This window comes from Homarus americanus, unplaced genomic scaffold (assembly GCF_018991925.1).
Source record: "Homarus americanus isolate GMGI-L3 unplaced genomic scaffold, GMGI_Hamer_2.0 scaffold56333, whole genome shotgun sequence".
NCBI classification, from domain to species: Eukaryota; Metazoa; Arthropoda; class Malacostraca; order Decapoda; family Nephropidae; genus Homarus; species Homarus americanus.
In genome coordinates, this window is record NW_024734940.1 from 8756897 (window position 1) to 8773207 (window position 16311).

General features: G+C 45.7%; 1 protein-coding gene across 3 annotated transcripts in view; it reads right to left on the bottom strand.

Annotated features, from left to right (window-relative positions):
- Positions 1-14616, bottom strand: part of LOC121870615 (solute carrier family 10 member 6-like) — a 32203-nt gene extending 17587 nt beyond the window's left edge. The window contains exon 1 of one of the 3 annotated variants that reach the window (XM_042372458.1): positions 14582-14616. Coding sequence is in view for 1 of the 3 variants with exons in the window: in XM_042372456.1 (XP_042228390.1) it covers positions 7381-7390 (10 nt within the window). In the remaining 2 variants the exon portion in view is untranslated. Of the gene's footprint in view, positions 1-7380; positions 7703-14474; positions 14518-14581 lie in introns of those variants that run through there. The other 2 variants (XM_042372457.1, XM_042372456.1) reach the window with 2 other exon arrangements.
- Between the last annotated feature and the right edge of the window lie 1695 nt (positions 14617-16311).

Genomic DNA, 16311 nt, shown 5'->3' on the forward strand with positions numbered 1-16311 from the left:
CATACGTAAAAAATAACTGTTCAAATTACTATTAGTTGCTAACATATATGGAAATTTAGGATATTTGTCATGGATAATTTTGCCTGAAACTCCAGTAAAGAGAATTTAGCATTTGTATGATGCTTTAAACGTATCGCCTTGGTCCCTCTCACCATCTTACGTGTGAGATTTCCAAGTGGTGGAGACGACACCTTTCAAATCTCCCATTACAGTTCTGTCGCCGATACAAAGGATGCAGACGGCAGGTGCAGTTCAGTTTTATTAGGGGCGGAATGTTAATCGAAGCTGGTGACGTTGATTATAAGCCACTAAAGTATGCGTGAGTCGGCCGTCTGGAACCTACAAGTTGTATGTTTTGTGAATTAAGGGTAGATGGGTATCTCTCGTTTAGTGCTGTTATTGCCTTCCCCGGGAAAAGGCCAAAACACTGCACTCGACGAAAACTCGCTTACACGCTGCCCACAGGTATAGTGTTCCACTCCCCGGTGGCCTTTCCTAACATGTGGCCACGTCGGAATCATAGTCGATCCTTTTTTACAGATATTATATCACTTCACACAAATCTCGAGTACAAATATTACTGAAAATATATATTGTTGACCACATGTTCCACCGAGGGGCGGAACACTATACCTGTGGGCAACTGTACACTGCAAATTGTATACCATCATAAGAACATAAGAACATAAGAACATAAGAAAGTGGGATACTGCAGGAGGCCGACTGGCCCATACAGGGCAGATCCCTTTCACACCCATCCCAGCACTTCCATGTGCCTATCCAACTTCGTCTTGAAGCTCCCTAGCGTCCCCGATCCTACTATAGCACTCGGTAGCCTATTCCACATATCCACAACTCTATTACCAAACCAGTGCTTGCCTATATCCTTTCTGAATCGGAATTTATCTAATTTAAAGCCATTTGTTCTAGTTATTTCGTTATTACTGAGCTTCAGAACATCTTCCATTTTACCCTTGTTAATCCCACTTACCCACTTGTACACCTCTATCATATCTCCCCTAACTCTACGCCTCTCTAATGAATGTAAGCCTAAGCTTTTCAGTCTTTCTTCATATGGAAGGTTTCTAATATTATGGATCATTTTTGTCATTCTTCTTTGTACTCTCTCCAAAGAATCTATGTCCATTCTATAATAAGGACACCAGAACTGAACCGCATAATCCATGTGTGGCCTCACTAATGCTAGGTAAAGTTTCAAGATAACGTCAGCAGTTCTGTTACTCACAGACCTAGATATGAACCCAAGAATCCTGTTTGCCTTGTTGCGAACGCTAATACATTGTTTTTCTAGGTTTCAAGTCGTTGCTAACAAATACACCTAGATCTTTTTCACAAACTGAGTTTTCTATTTCCGTGTTACCTAGTTTATACTTAACGTTTGTATTCGTCTTCCTATCTGTAGTACCTTGCATTTATCAGTATTAAAATTCATTTGCCAGTCTACTGACCACTCATGTAAGGTATCTAGATCTCTTTGAAGGTGTTCAAAGTCACTGTCTGAATTTATCACTCTCCCCATTTTGGTATCATCTGCAAATTTACTAATCCTACTAGTTATGCCTAAATCAAGATCATTAATGAATATAACAAACAGCAGAGGGCCTAATACAGATCCCTGGGGAACTCCGCTTTTGACCGCACCCCAGTCTGACTTTAATCCATTTATGCTGACTCTTTGTTTCCTACCAGTTAATGACCTAATCCATTTTAATACTGATCCACCTATTCCATGTGCTTCTACCTTCATATCAATCTCTCATGAGGACTCTATCGAATGCTTTACTGAAATCTAAATAAATTATATCATATGACTTATCATTATCTACCGCTTCATATACTTCTGAGAAAAAGCTTAAGCAAATTTGAGACAAGAACGTCCCTGGGTGAACCCGGAGAAGAATGAATTAAGTTGAATGTTTCAAAGGTGGCTTCTGGATTTTTTGCAGCAATAATTGACTCTAGCAACTTGCCTATGATTGACGTGAGACTAATGGGACGGTAATTTGATGCAATTGATTTATCACCTTTTTTGAAAATCGGAACTACATTTGCAAGTTTCCAAGCTTCTGGCACTAGGCCCGATTCTAATGACTTATTAAATAAAACTGCTAATGGATTACTCAACTCATCTCAACATTCTTTTAATATTCTAGCATATACCTCGTCTGGACCAGGCGATTTATGAGGCTTCAGTTTGTTAATTTCTTTAAGCACATGAATTACTAGTAATATTGATATTCATCAACATATTTTCTATACTGTCGTTATATACCTTATGAACTTCTGGAAACTGTGCTTCATTTTTCATTTGTGAATCTGGGCAAAAAATGACTATTTAGCATTACTACATTTCTAACTCATCATCAGTCATTTCTCTGTCGTAGTTTTAAGGGACCTATTATCTCTAACCTTTTGATTTTATACAGTTGATAAAAAGCTTTGGGGTTATTTTTCGATTCGTTTGCTACCTTGATTTCATAATTTCTCTTTGCTTTCCTAATTTCTGTTTTTACCTGTCTTGTTAGGTTCTGATAGTAACCAAGTAAGTGATTTTTGCCTTTCTTAACTTTTCTAAGAGTCTATGATTCATCCATTTTGGTTGGTTCCGTATCGATCTGAATTTTCTTTTAGGGATGTATTTATTTTGAGCATTATAGATTGTCGCAATAAATTGTTCATAAGTAGCTGCTAAATTAAATTCTGGGTTCTCCCGTCCTAAGTTGACAGTTTCCGGAGGTGTGGGGGGGATTAATCTTTTGACCATAGGGTCATCCCTTAGGTCTCTCCTTAAGCTACCGTAATTAGCCTTCCTAAAATCCGGGATCAAGGCCGAATTTTCCTTCTTCCTACCATTCCATATTAAGTTAAAATATATGGCTTTATGATCACTGTTTCCTAGTTCGTCTCCAATCCCAACATCTTTTACTAGATTTTCATTATTACTGAGAACTAAATCGAGGATATTATTTCCTCTAGTGGGCGAGTTTATGAATTGATATAAAAACTATCTTGTACTACTTCTAGAAAATCTTCAGATTCATTATCGCTAAGTTGATTTTTCCAATCTATGCCTGAAAAGTTGAAATCGCCTAGAATACATACATTGTTTCTATCAGATGCCTTCTTTATTTCCTCCCATAGCAATTTACCATCGTTCCTACTCAAATTAGGTGGTCTATATATAACACCAATGACTACGGATTCACTGCCCTCACCAATCTCTACCCAAATACTTTCATTGTCGCTATTTGTTTTAATGTTTTATTTATTGCAGCTTTTTAATGACACCCTGATATACACTGCTACACCGCCACCTCTCCTTCCTACTCTGTCAAATTTAAATAGGTTATATCCTGGAATATGAAATTCTGCTAAAAAATGCTTGCTGTTTGAATTTATCTATGTTTCCGTTATTGCAATTATATCTATGTTCTCTTTACTAACAATGGCCCTGAGCTGGTCCATCTTGTTACACAGGCTTCTACTATTAGTATAATAAACACTCAATATATTTCTTCCGTTTCTATCTGTTTTACATTTATTACTTTGATGTTTGTTATTATGACTAACTATATTTTCAGCATTATCTACTTCTGTTTCACTACTTCCCAGGACCTGCTTGTTTTTTGACTCCCCCCCTGACCCCTCTCTACTGGCGAAACCCCCCTTCGGAGTGACAATTTCACGCTCCAGGGATGCAGACAACGTCTTTACCCCCTCACGAGACAAGTGTACTCCGTCGCGACAGTACAGGTAGTCGTTGCCATAAAATCGTTGCCAGCCATCAATGAATGCCCAACCATTGTTTGCACAATGTTTTTCCAGTCGGCAATTAATAGCAATTGCCCTGGACAGCCATTCACGACCAACCCCTCTTCTAGGCAAGACACCACATACTATTGGGATCCCTCCCCTATCTCTAATCTTCCCCAGCGCCTCCCTATACCTCTTGAAAAGTTCCTCACTCCTAACCTTACCTATGTCGTTTCCTCCCACACTAAGACACACAACTGGATTGGTACCCTCCCCTGACAAAACTCTGTCTAACCTCTCGGCTACATGCCCTATCTCAGCCCCAGGAAAACATACCCTAGTCCTACGTTTCCTATCTCTCGCACAAAAATCCCTATCCACAAACCTCACCTGGCTGTCACCAACTACCACGACCTTACCTGTGTGCAGGGTTTGTATAACTGCCCTTTCCTCTCCTTGATCCATACCGTCCTGCCTCTTCTCTTCCTCTCCAGCTTCCTGCAGCACCTGGTAAGGGTTACTGCACTCCACACCCTGGTCAGCTTTCCTAAGCTTGACCCTAGTCCCCTTGGAGACAACCACACTCCACGCCAATATTTCCAAATCTGTTACATGGCCCACTGTTACCACAGCCCAGGAGGCATCGAGTACTCCAATAATATCCCCCCCCCCAAAAAAAAAAAGACCAAACGAACATAAAAGTGATAGAGGATATCTATGGGCTATAGAAATTATTGTTCTCTGGTGTTTGTAAGGTTTGTTTGAAAGGTTATATTTCACCAGGTGTTGGCCACACTGGGATGGCTGATGGTTGACTAACAGTGAGTCAGCTGACACAATAACATGGCATTTTGTTGCTTACTCAAGGATGCACGCTCATGATCAGCCGAGAATATTTTACAACCAACAAACTTATTTTCTATCAGTTTTGAAAACTGTGAGGGCAAATATTTTTGGAGTGAGAGTTGTGAACTCTTGGAACAACCTGCCAGAGAGTGTTGGGACAGCACCGAGTGGGAGCTGTTTCAAGACCAGACTTGATCAGCACTGGAGCAGGTTCGGATGCATTCAGGAACCAGTGCATGCCCAGTATATACTGTACCTGCTGAACTGTAGTCCTGTATTGTTTGTATACATGCCTATTCAACTGTAAAGATTATGACGAATTATTATTATTATTATTATTATTATTATTATTATTATTATTATTATTATTATTATTATTATTATTATTATTATTATTATTATTATTATTATTATTATTATTATTGTTATTATTATTATTATGGTACCAATAATCGACGTGGGCCAGCGTGTTGTTTACGGTGCTGGTGTCTCCTTGCTGCCACCACCAAGCCTAAAGGCCCCCACCAGGTAAACTAAACATTGGTAGTGAGTGTCGTACGGGTGTTGTAGTGAGTGTCGTATGGGTGTTGTAGTGAGTGTCGTATGGGTGTTGTAGTGAGTGTCGTATGGGTGTTGTAGTGAGTGTCGTAGGGTGTTGGTGCAGTGTCGTAGGGTGTTGTAGCAGGTCATGGGTGTTGTAGTGAGTGTCGGTAGTGAGGCTCGTATGGGTGTTGTAGTGAGTGTCGTGGGGTGTTGTAGTGAGTGTCGTACGGTGTTGTAGTGAGTGTCGTATGGGTGTTGTAGTGAATGTCTACAGGTGTTGTAGTGAGTGTCGTATGGGTGTTGTAGTGAGTCGTATGGGTGTTGTAGTGAATGTCGTACGGGTGTTGTAGTGAGTGTCATACAGGTGTTGTAGTGAGTGTCGTACGGGTGTTGTAGTGAGTGTCGTATGGGTGTTGTAGTGAGTGTCGTATGGGTGTTGTAGTGAATGTCGTACGGGTGTTGTAGTGAGTGTCGTACGGGTGTTGTAGTGAGTGTCGTACGGGTGTTGTAGTGAGTGTCGTATGGGTGTTGTAGTGAGTGTCGTACGGGTGTTGTAGTGAGTGTCATACAGGTGTTGTAGTGAGTGTCGTATGGGTGTTGTAGTGAATGTCGTATGGGTGTTGTAGTGGTGTCGTACGGGTGTTGTAGTGAGTGTCGTACCGGGTGTTGTAGTGAGTGTCATTGGGTTGTGGTTCATGGTGTTTAGTGAGTGTCGTACGGTGTTGTAGTAGGTCTACGGTGATACAGGTGTTGTAGTGAGTGTCGTACGGGTGTTGTAGTAAGTGTCATACAGGTTGTTGTGGTGGTGTCAGTGCAGGTGTATGGGTGTTGTAGTGAATGTTTGTAGTAGGTGTCGTACGGGTGTTGTAGTGAGGTGTCGTACGGGTGTTGTGATGAGTGTCGTGGGTGTTGTAGTGAGTGTCGTATGGAATTGTTGTAGTGAGTGTCGTACGGGTGTTGTAGTGAGTGTCGTACGGGTGTTGTGGTAGTGTCGTGAAATATCATAGGTGTTGTAGTGAATGTCGTACAGATTGCAGGTGTTGTAGAAGTGAGTGTCGTACAGGGTGTTGTAGTGAGTGTCGTGTTGTAGTGGGTGTCGTATGGTGTTGTAGTGAATGTCGTACGGGTGTTGTAGTGAGTGTCGTACGGGGTGTTGTAGTGAGTGTCGTATGGGTGTTGTAGTGAATGTCGTACAGGTGTTGTGGTGTTTGAGTGTCGTACGGGTGTTGTAGTGAGTGTCGTACGGGTGTTGTGGTGTCGTACGGGTGTTGTAATGTTGTGGTGAAGTGTCGTACGGGTGTTGTAGTGACGGGTGTTGTAGTGAGTGTCGTACGGGTGTTGTAGTGAGTGGCATGTCGTACGGGTGTTGTAGTGAGGTATCATGCGTACAGGTGTTGTGTCGTAGTGAGTGTCTTCGTACGGGTGTTGTGTGTAGTGTCGTACGGGTGTTGTAGTGAGTGTCGTACGGGTGTTGTAGTGAGTGTCGTACGGGTGTTGTAGTGAGTGTCGTACGGGTGTTGATCCAATATGGTAAGAAGTACTTGATGTTTGAGTTACTTAATATTTTTTTATTACTAGAATCTTTTTTGTCTGGTTTAAGATCATGAAAGACTTATGGTTGTATAGTTACCTATGATACGTTTTTTCAAAACATTTATTAACTTTTATTCCAGTATATAGTTATTGTTAATTTTTTATGATTTATTCTTTTGTTTTCATTCAATATCCAAAATCACTTTTTATTTCAATATAATGTTCGCCAAAAGAGCCATCTGTTAAGCTCTCTACGATAGGTTGGGTTGGGTTAGGTTGGGTTGGGTTAGGTTGGGTTGGGTTAGGTTAGGTTAGGTTAGGTTGGGTTGGGTTACGTTGAGTTAGGTATTGGTTGGGTTGGATCGTTTAAACCGTTTTAAAAGAACTCGCCACGAGGGGTGAATTAGCAAAGCAACCCAACCTAACCTAACCTAACCCAACCCAACCTAACCTAACCCAACCTAACCCAACCCAACCTAACTCAACCTAATCCAAACTACTTCATTTAGAATCAGAGGTCCTATCGCTTCAAAGACAGAAAGAAATCAGTTGCCCAAAGTTGAATTTACCTTTGAGTTTTTGGACTATTAATATTCGTGAGAAACTGTACCGAAGAAAAAAAATAATTGCATATCTATTTATTACTTAAGATAACCAAACCAGTATTGAGTATTTATTTATTACCTTCATCCATGATCAATATAGTGTGATGGTGATGAGTTACTGATGAAATATACGGTGTTACCCTGAATGGGATGTACAGTTGGCTCCACTAGGATCCACTTGGCTCTTCAACACTGGTCAACACTGGTCAACACTCACACGATGACTGGGGTTAACAACAAATTTTCCCGCCTCTTGATGCTGAGTGGGATATAAACCTATATACAGTACATTGTATCTTAAAATGGGATAGTCACTAGTTATCTCCCACTCCAAGGTGGGCAGCCCAGCAAGTAATCTCCACTCCAGGGTTTATATGACACACTTGTCCCAACCACTTCCAAAGACGGTGCCACCAGACTGATCCACTAAAAGGCGATGTTTGTGTTGTGGCTGCTTCATCACTGAAGACTTTATCAGAGATTAGATAAAATTGTATGGGTGTGTGGGGCAATATTTGAGAGTCGTAAAATGATTCGAAGTCATTGAGTCGAAGAAATGGCCGTCCATGAGAGTCTAATATACAGTTGCACGCACTTCCAACTGGTACAATCAGCGTGGCCAACTCTCTCTCCATAATGTGTGAACCCAGAGAGTATCGAAGCGTGGTTCCCAAGTGCTCATGAGTGAGGGGGAGACTCCCGGAATGGCCCCAAGGAACCTCTCTATAATGCCCAAATTTGCAGATGAGGTCGTTGTGATGATCAGAGAGAGCCGAGAGGGTCAGTGTTATGAGTACTTCTTCATATGCGGAGTAGGAAGAGGAGAGAATAATCTTGCATGCCCTCTTCTGCACCCTTTCTAGGTGTTTCTGTTGTGTGGCATTTAGAGAAGAAGACCAGACAGGAGAAGCGTAGGTGAGCTTGGGAAGTATGAATGTTGAGTAAACACTAAGGAGCTCTAGCGCGGGAACTCCAAGGGACTTGAGTAAGCGGAGGAGGTAGAGACGAAAACTGGAGGATTTGTCAACGTTACTGACGTGTGTTTTCCAATTTAGTTTGTTATCTATAGTAACGCCGAGGAGCTTAGTGGAGTCCACATTCTGGAGTGTGTTGATACCCAAAGTAATGGAGGGGGGTGGGACAAGGTCAGTGGAGAGATTGATGTGCATAATCATGGTCTTGGTATGGTTGATGGTGACATGGTTGCTAGTAGCCCAATTTTGGAGACTGTTCACACTGATCCCAATGGTGGAGTTTTCGACATATTTCCAACGAGCAGAAGTTTCTCTTAGGGCATCATTGATAAGCATGAGGAAGCAGAGTGGTTCCATCTTGATGTCTTGGGGGACACCACAGGTGAGTGACTGAAAAGTGGAGACAGCCCCTCGGAAGCGTACTGCTTGGCGTCGGTCACTGAGGAAGTCTGTAAGCCATGGTCGATGGCTTAGTTGATGATTCAATTGTGGTCGACTAGGTCAAATGCTTTGGTGAAGCCAATGAAGGCGACAGCCGCAGAAGTCTTTCGTTTTTCCAGATGGCAGTATATGTGGTCGAGAAAGCTGACAAGACAGTGAGTGGTGGAGGAAGTTTTCTTATTGCCAAATTGCTGAGGATCTATGGCGTCTGCAATATCAGCAAAGGTTCAGTCAAAAACGAAACTTTCGCAGATTAAGCTGGGTATTGGGGTAATAGCAATGCGCCGTAGCTAATTTAAGGATTGTGGGCTCGTTGACGTGGGCAAGGTGACACAAACAAGGTCTTCCACTCAGCTTGACTGAGGGAAGCATTGATGGTGGAGCAGAGGGGTTTAGCTAGTTCGGGTAAGAACTCCTTATAGGGTTTCATTCATAAGTCAATGGGGGTGGTGGAGCACTTTAACTTTAGTTGTCCAAACGTTTTGCTACTTTAAATTCTTCCACTAACTCAGTGCGAAAAGGGGTTGGCAGGTAAACAGGGAGACTGGCTGTGTCAAGCTGGGGGAGCGTTTGGCATATAATTGCAAAAGGGTTGTTTGATTGCTCAGCTGCGTCACCATTAGTGAGATGGCTAAGGAAGGGGAGGGAGTGTGTCTTATTGTTTAGTCCACAGTTTTTTAAGCTTACTATACCACTTATGATGTTCTGCTTCATGTTTAAACTAGACAAATTTAGATTTAGATGCGAGATAGGTAAACATTGGTTTGGAAATAGAGTAGTGGATGAGTGGGACAAATAACCGAACTTCATCATTAACTCGAACACGCTGGGTAGCTTCAAATATAGGTTGAACTATATGAGCGACAGGGCTTGGGTGTAAACGGGGCTGCCTAGTATGGGCCAATAGGCCCATTGCAGTTTACTCCATTCTCATGCTCTTATGTTCTTAGGTGTTGCGGCTTGGTTGGGTAATAAGACTTCTTTGCAGTGCGTATTTCACGGATGACTTGGTTGTGAAGGGACCTGTAGCAGTTGTGGTCACTGAGATAGAAGACAATGTCTCTCTGCTGCATAAGTCTTTTGATCCGAAGTGTGATGCAAAGCAAGTCAAAACTGGGTGTGATCTGACGGACTTCTCGGGGAAGAAGTAGTGGTGCGCTTCCGTGGTGATGGTGGTGGTGGTGTATTTTGTCCATTCGGTGTCTAAATCATCCACACCTAGTACTTCAGTCCAGGGATGGTGAACTATCCGTATGCCAAAGAGACGCACTGCAGAGTCAGTCATCAGCCTGTAGGTCTTGATGTACTGTAGGGTCTCTGCACTTGGCTGGTAGTGGGAGCTGGAGACCTCTAGTGACTGTGTTGCGTTTACAGCAATCATGATTAAAAAAATACCAAAGGCATTTGGGTGTGATTTTGAGGAAGATGTTGCTATTCCCAGTGACTCAATACACACTGAGATGTTTAAGTTACCAAAGCTTCTTCGAATTTGTCCTTGAACTTGGTGAGAATCTTTCTTTCACGACTCACAAAATTTTTCCATTTATTTTTTTCTTGAAAGCTTCTATAATTACAAATAATTCTTCGTCTCTGATTAAATTGAGAAGCGATTCAATAAATGTTGACTGTCGCTAAGGTACCATAGTTAACCCTCTCAGCCACAGTTGCCTTATCAGTAGCATACATCACTTGGGTCTCCAACACACTATCTCTTGACCTTTATTATCAGGAGCAGATAAACACCGAAGTCTTCAGGTAGTTAACCCTGTCCTTGTTCGCCTTCGCCTTAGTAGCTGCTTAATGATTATTCTCAAATTTTAGAAACTTCTTGTAATTATCTCGGGGAGGTTCTGTGAGGAACTTCACTAACATGATGACCTGACCTAAATTTACCTAACCCAGGCATGTCCTGTTTTTTGGATTTTTTAGATTGCCCCGGAGGGGGCTAGTTTATTGGGCACCCCCTTACATCCTGTGCAAGGTGAATCACAAAAGCGTTTACAGCGCCCATCTGGGAAGCATGCAGAGTTCATACTTGCCTTCATGACTCATGCATTAAGGGCGAAAAAGCCTGAAGGGTCATGGGTTTTGTCAGCAAGTTACATAAAGTGACAGAATGATGAGTGTGTGGGGGGAAATTTCCCGGTACAATTTATCTGTTTATGGCAAAGTGTGGCAGGTCCCTAATAATGTCAAGTGCCAAGCCATAGCCATAGGCATTGACAATTTGAGGGACATACCTTTTAGTGTGATTGTGATGGCGTGTACGTCGGTAGTGTCGGCTTCAAGGGGGGCGTCGAGAGGTTGGTAGGGGACATCCTTCTTGGCGTAGATACGTAGTCCACTAGCATGTCCGCATGGTGGTCAATTGATGTGGAGAACTGGAGTGGATGGACCCTAGGTGCCGGCATGCCGGTGGGGGACGGAGAGCCGGTAGTGGTGTCCTCGGGTCCATGAGCGCGCGCAGTGGGTGGAAGGGGGCAGCCGGGCACGGGGTAGGCTTGGTGTGGACGCCAGCAGTGGTGTTAGGCGGCGGTGGAGTAGGCTGTGAGCATGAGGGGCACACAGGGGGGCTACTAGGTTGTGTCAAACTAGAAGAGGGGGGTGACTGGGTAGTAGCTGGAGGCAGAGGTAGTCTGTGTAGGCTGGAGATGGCGGTACAGAGTGTATCAAAGAGTCTCAATACAGTTGGTAAATTCGTGTAAGAGGGATATGATCTGTGTCGTGTCACCGGAGGGGGGATGTGGGGGGCACCGGTGGGGGCACAAGGTCTGACAGCGTCTGAGTAGAGACGGGGAGGAGGTTCAGTTGTAGTTGAGTTAGGAGACGGCCGGGACTGCTGTGTTGCAGCCAGGTGAGTCCAGGCAGGAGCAGGTGTTGTTGAAGAAGGCTCGGTAGGCTGGGGTGGTAGGTTGAGGTTGCCGCGGCCTTCGGGAAGGCTTTTCTCCCTGGGACAGACGGACGTTTGGGGCATTGCCGTGAGTCAGCATTGCGCCTGCCACCACAATTACAACACCTGGGGTCAACAACATAGCCCACACCACCCCCATTGAGTTGGTCTTTGATTTTTTGGGCACAGACGGAGGAGTGATGGTTACGGGAACAGAAGCGACATCTGGGACGATCACATCGGCAGAAGGCGGTGAAGGTGTGACCCCAATGGGAACAGGTGACACAAAAAGCAGGCCCGGGGTGATATGGTTCAGCTTACAGTGGAAGGAGGATTGGGTGGGCCTCCACAGTGGTTAGGCACTCCCTCCCCTTCCATTTAACTTTGCCAGCTGCTTGTGGGATCTTCCCCTGGTATTGTCGACGTATACTGAGTATACTTGGATTAAAGTTACGAGCATCTTCGACTTCAGCGTATAGGGGTAATTGTTTAACTAGGATATGGCAACACTATTCAGCATCTACTGAGTGGGGGGGGGGGGGCTGAAGGACAACCTCGTTAAACTCAACAGTATTAAGTGTTTCATAGACCTCAGGAGTCTGACACTTGCTAAAGTCAAAGTTTTCTGGATTTCTGGCTTCTTTAACCTTAAGCTGTGGCCCCTCGTGGTGCTAGCGTCCACCAGCTGCAGGTTGGGGCACTCGACTAAGTAAATGCCCTTTGAGATATTTGTACACCTCAATTAGATCTCCCCTTGCCCGTCTGTAGTGTAAGGTTCACACAGACAAAATACCGAAGTAAAGTTTTGATCCTTATAAAGTTATAGCCATAATAAGGTACTGTATATCTTGTATTCTGCAGTTTTAAGAAAGTCACGGAAACATCTGCCTAGTTCTCTATAAAGTACATTTTAATTTTATCATCAGAGAAAACGTCGCTTGTCAATTCTTTAAGGGGCATCCTAAAATAAATTTTACTTGTTTCACCATAATATTAGCCCCTTTTACGTGTTTCACCATAATATTAGCCCCTTTTACTTGTTTCACCATAATATTAGCCCCTTTTACGTGTTTCGCCATAATATTAGCCCCGTTTACTTGTTTCACCTTAAGATTAACCTACGTTGAATGAATGTTTGTAATGTAGTGAGAATGTTAGTTAGTTCCTTCATCCTTATCAATACCACAACCATTACTACCATAGCTACGACTATCACTACCACAACAGTCACTACCACAACCATCAGTACCACAACCATCACTACCACAACCACACCTACCACTGTTATCTCAGCCATTACTACCACTACTACAACCATCACAAAAATCTTCAAGCACAGTAATGGTAATAGCGAATGGGAAGGAGTAAATTGTCGCCATATTTTTACCTTCTAGTTTCATTTAAATTCTTGTATGATCTGATTTTACTTATTACTTAAAGATGAAACACTGAAAATCCACTATGACTTCCTATCCAAAATCGCTATTTACCTGTGTTTCATAGTAGGTTAGATTAGGTTTGGTTTGGTTTGGTTTGGTTTGGTTTGGTTTGGTTTGGTTTGGTTTGGTTTGGTTTGGTTTGGTTTGGTTTGGTTTGGTTTGGTTTGGTTTGGTTTGGTTTGGTTTGGTTTGGTTTGGTTTGGTTTGGTTTGGTTTGGTTTGGTTTGGTTTGGTTTGGTGTAGGTGTTAGTGTGTTTGTTGTGGTGGGGGTTGGGTATGGGATGTGTTGTAATGTGATCTGATATAGGTGGGTGTGGTTGGGATGTGTTGTAATGTGGTCTGGTATGGGTGGGTGTGGTTGGGATGTGTTGTAATGTGGTCTGGTGTAGGGGAGGGGTGGTAGGTGATGAGGGGTAGGGTGGTGGGTGATGGGGGAGAGGTGGTGGGTGATGGGGAGGTGGTGGGTGATGGGGAGAGGTGGTGGGTGTGGGGAGAGGTGGTGGGTGATGGGGGAGAGGTGGTGGGTGATGGGGAGAGGTGGTGGGTGATGGGGGGTGATGGGGGTGGGATAGGTGGGTGGGTGGTGGGGGTGGGATAGGTGTGGTGGGTGATGGGGGAGAGGTGGTGGGTGATGGGGGGAAGGTGGTGGGGAAGGGGGAGGTGGTGGGTGATGGGGGAGGTGGTGGGTGATGGGGGAGAGGTGGTGGGTGATGGGAGAGGTGGTGGGGTGGTGGGGTGGGATGGGTGGTGGGTGATGGGGGGAGAGGCGGTGGGTGATGGGGAGAGGTGGTGGGTGATGGGGAGGTGGGGTGGGTGGTGGGTGATGGGGGAGAGGTGGTGGGTGATGGGGAGAGGTGGTGGGTGATGGGGAGGTGGTGGGTGATGGGGAGGTGGTGGGTGATGGGGGGAGGTGGTGGGTGATGGGGGAGAGGTGGTGGGTGAAGGGGGCTGGGGTGGTGGGTAAGTGGGGGTTGGTCGGTGTAGGGGGGTGGAGTGGTGGGTGAAGGGGGTACTGTAGATAATTCAGCAACAGGCGACGACAGACCTAAGTGGAGGTGCTGATAACATTTATTTATAGATGTGGGAGCTGCTATCTTTAACAGTGTCCAGTCAACACTTCATAACACACCTGGTCAACACCACACACCTTATAGCACACCTGGTCAACACCACACACCTCATAACACACCTGGTCAACACCACATACCTCATAACACACCTGGTTAACGCAACACACCTCATAACACCCCTGGTCAACACCACACACCTCATAACACACCTGGTCAACACCACACACCTCATAACACACCTGGTCAACACCACACACCTCATAACACACCTGGTCAACACCACACACCTCATAACACACCTGGTCAACACCACACTCCTCATAACACACCTGGTCAACACCACACACCTCATAACACACCTGGTCAATGTGGTGGGATGAAATCCTAGACAAGGTTCTTCAAACTCCAATAGCACGAGCAGTAGATATATTCAATAAGTGGTACAAGACTTGGCAGGATAACCAACCGGTACAGGAACAGGAGCCAGCACAAGGAACTCCACGTCGTAGGCAGGCCGAAGCCGATCTGAGGGATGTTAGCTAGCTAGGCAAGAAGAGTTGCTAGACATTACTAGGACAATAAATGAGGTGTTCTAATTACTCGACTAGCGCGGTACAGACATAGTACATCGGGACATAGTAAGTGGACATAGGCATTAGACATAAGCATAGATATCAGACATGCTATAATAATATGTAGTAATACAGACATGTGAATAAATGGTACAATGAATGGTAACAGAGTCTTGGCGTCAGGCGTGTTCACATATCTTGGTATTTACATATCTATACACCTCCCTCCCCCTTTACGCTCGTAGTGCAATCTCGAGCGGCTACGGACTCTTTTTCCATGAGTCGGGGGGAGCGGCGAGGGACAATGGGAGGATCAACTGACGACCTTCGTTCCTGGTCTGGGCAAGGGGACACAGGGGACGGGGAGGAAGGTCCGTCACTAGAGGATGGCACTGGGCGGAGATGGCGTCTGTTTCGCCACCACACACGACCACTGGGGAGGCGGACTTGGTACGAACGAGACTCGCCACGGCCCATGACGACCCCGACCTTGTCCCAGCGGTGTGACGTCGGGTCCTGGATTCGTACTTGCTGGCCGACGGTCAACCTGGGAAGGGGGCGGGCGTGGGCGTCATAGTGGCTTGTCACTTGGGCCATCCGGGCAGCCTCACGGCGGTCACACTCGTCCGCCTTGATCTGCCATTCATCTAAGAAGGACTGGGGGTGGGCAGGCACACAAGTACGAAGGGGGCGGCCATACAACACCTGGGCAGGAGAGCGTCCGGCAGGGGTAGGGGTGTTACGGAGTTCCAGTAGGCCCCTGTCGAACTCCTCGCAGTCCAGGTTCCCCGTCGGTGCTGTCTTGAGGATGAGGTATTTTACGGACTTTACCGCTGCCTCGGCGTGGCCATTCGCCTGCGGGTAATGAGGGGAGGTGACGATGTGGTGGACGCCCCAGCGTTCGGCGAAGCTCTTGAACTCGTGGCTATTGAACGGGGGCCCACCGTCGGTTCGGAGGCGGAAAGGCACTCCGACTTCCTGGAAGAAGCAACAAAACATCCGGATGACCCTGGAAGAGGTGGTGTCCCGACCACAGGGAACTACCACGGGCCATCCCGAGAGCCTGTCGGCGACCACCAGGAAAGACTTTCCGGCCACATTAAAGAAGTCGGCGGACACGGACTCAAAGGGCCGCTTTGGGAGGTCATTGCACAGGTACGGCTCTTGTTGCTGGCTGGGCTGGAGTTGCTGGCAAGGCTCACAGGCCTCAACCGTGCTCTTAATATCGGCGTCAATACCAGGCCAGAAGACGGTCTAACGGGCTCTGCGCCTGGTGGCTTCAACGCCGCGGTGGCTGTCATGGAGGCGGGATAACGTGCGCCGGCGGAGGGCAGTGGGAACGACGATCCTGGGGCCGTACAACACCAGCTCTCCGTCCGCATAGAGGCTATCCCTTAGCTTCCAGAAGGGGAGGGCGGAGGCGTGAATGTCGTAGTGGTTGGTGGGGAATCCAGCGGAGACGTAGTCGAGGAGTTGGACGTATGCCGGGTCTTGAGCGGCGGCGATGCGGAGCTCCTGGAGCGTCCTATCGTCTTCGATGGAGGGCGTCGTCGTCGTCTTATCAGCAAGAGAAGTGGCTGTGTGTGTCACTAAAGACCGAACGTGAGCCGCGGCCGTGGTACAG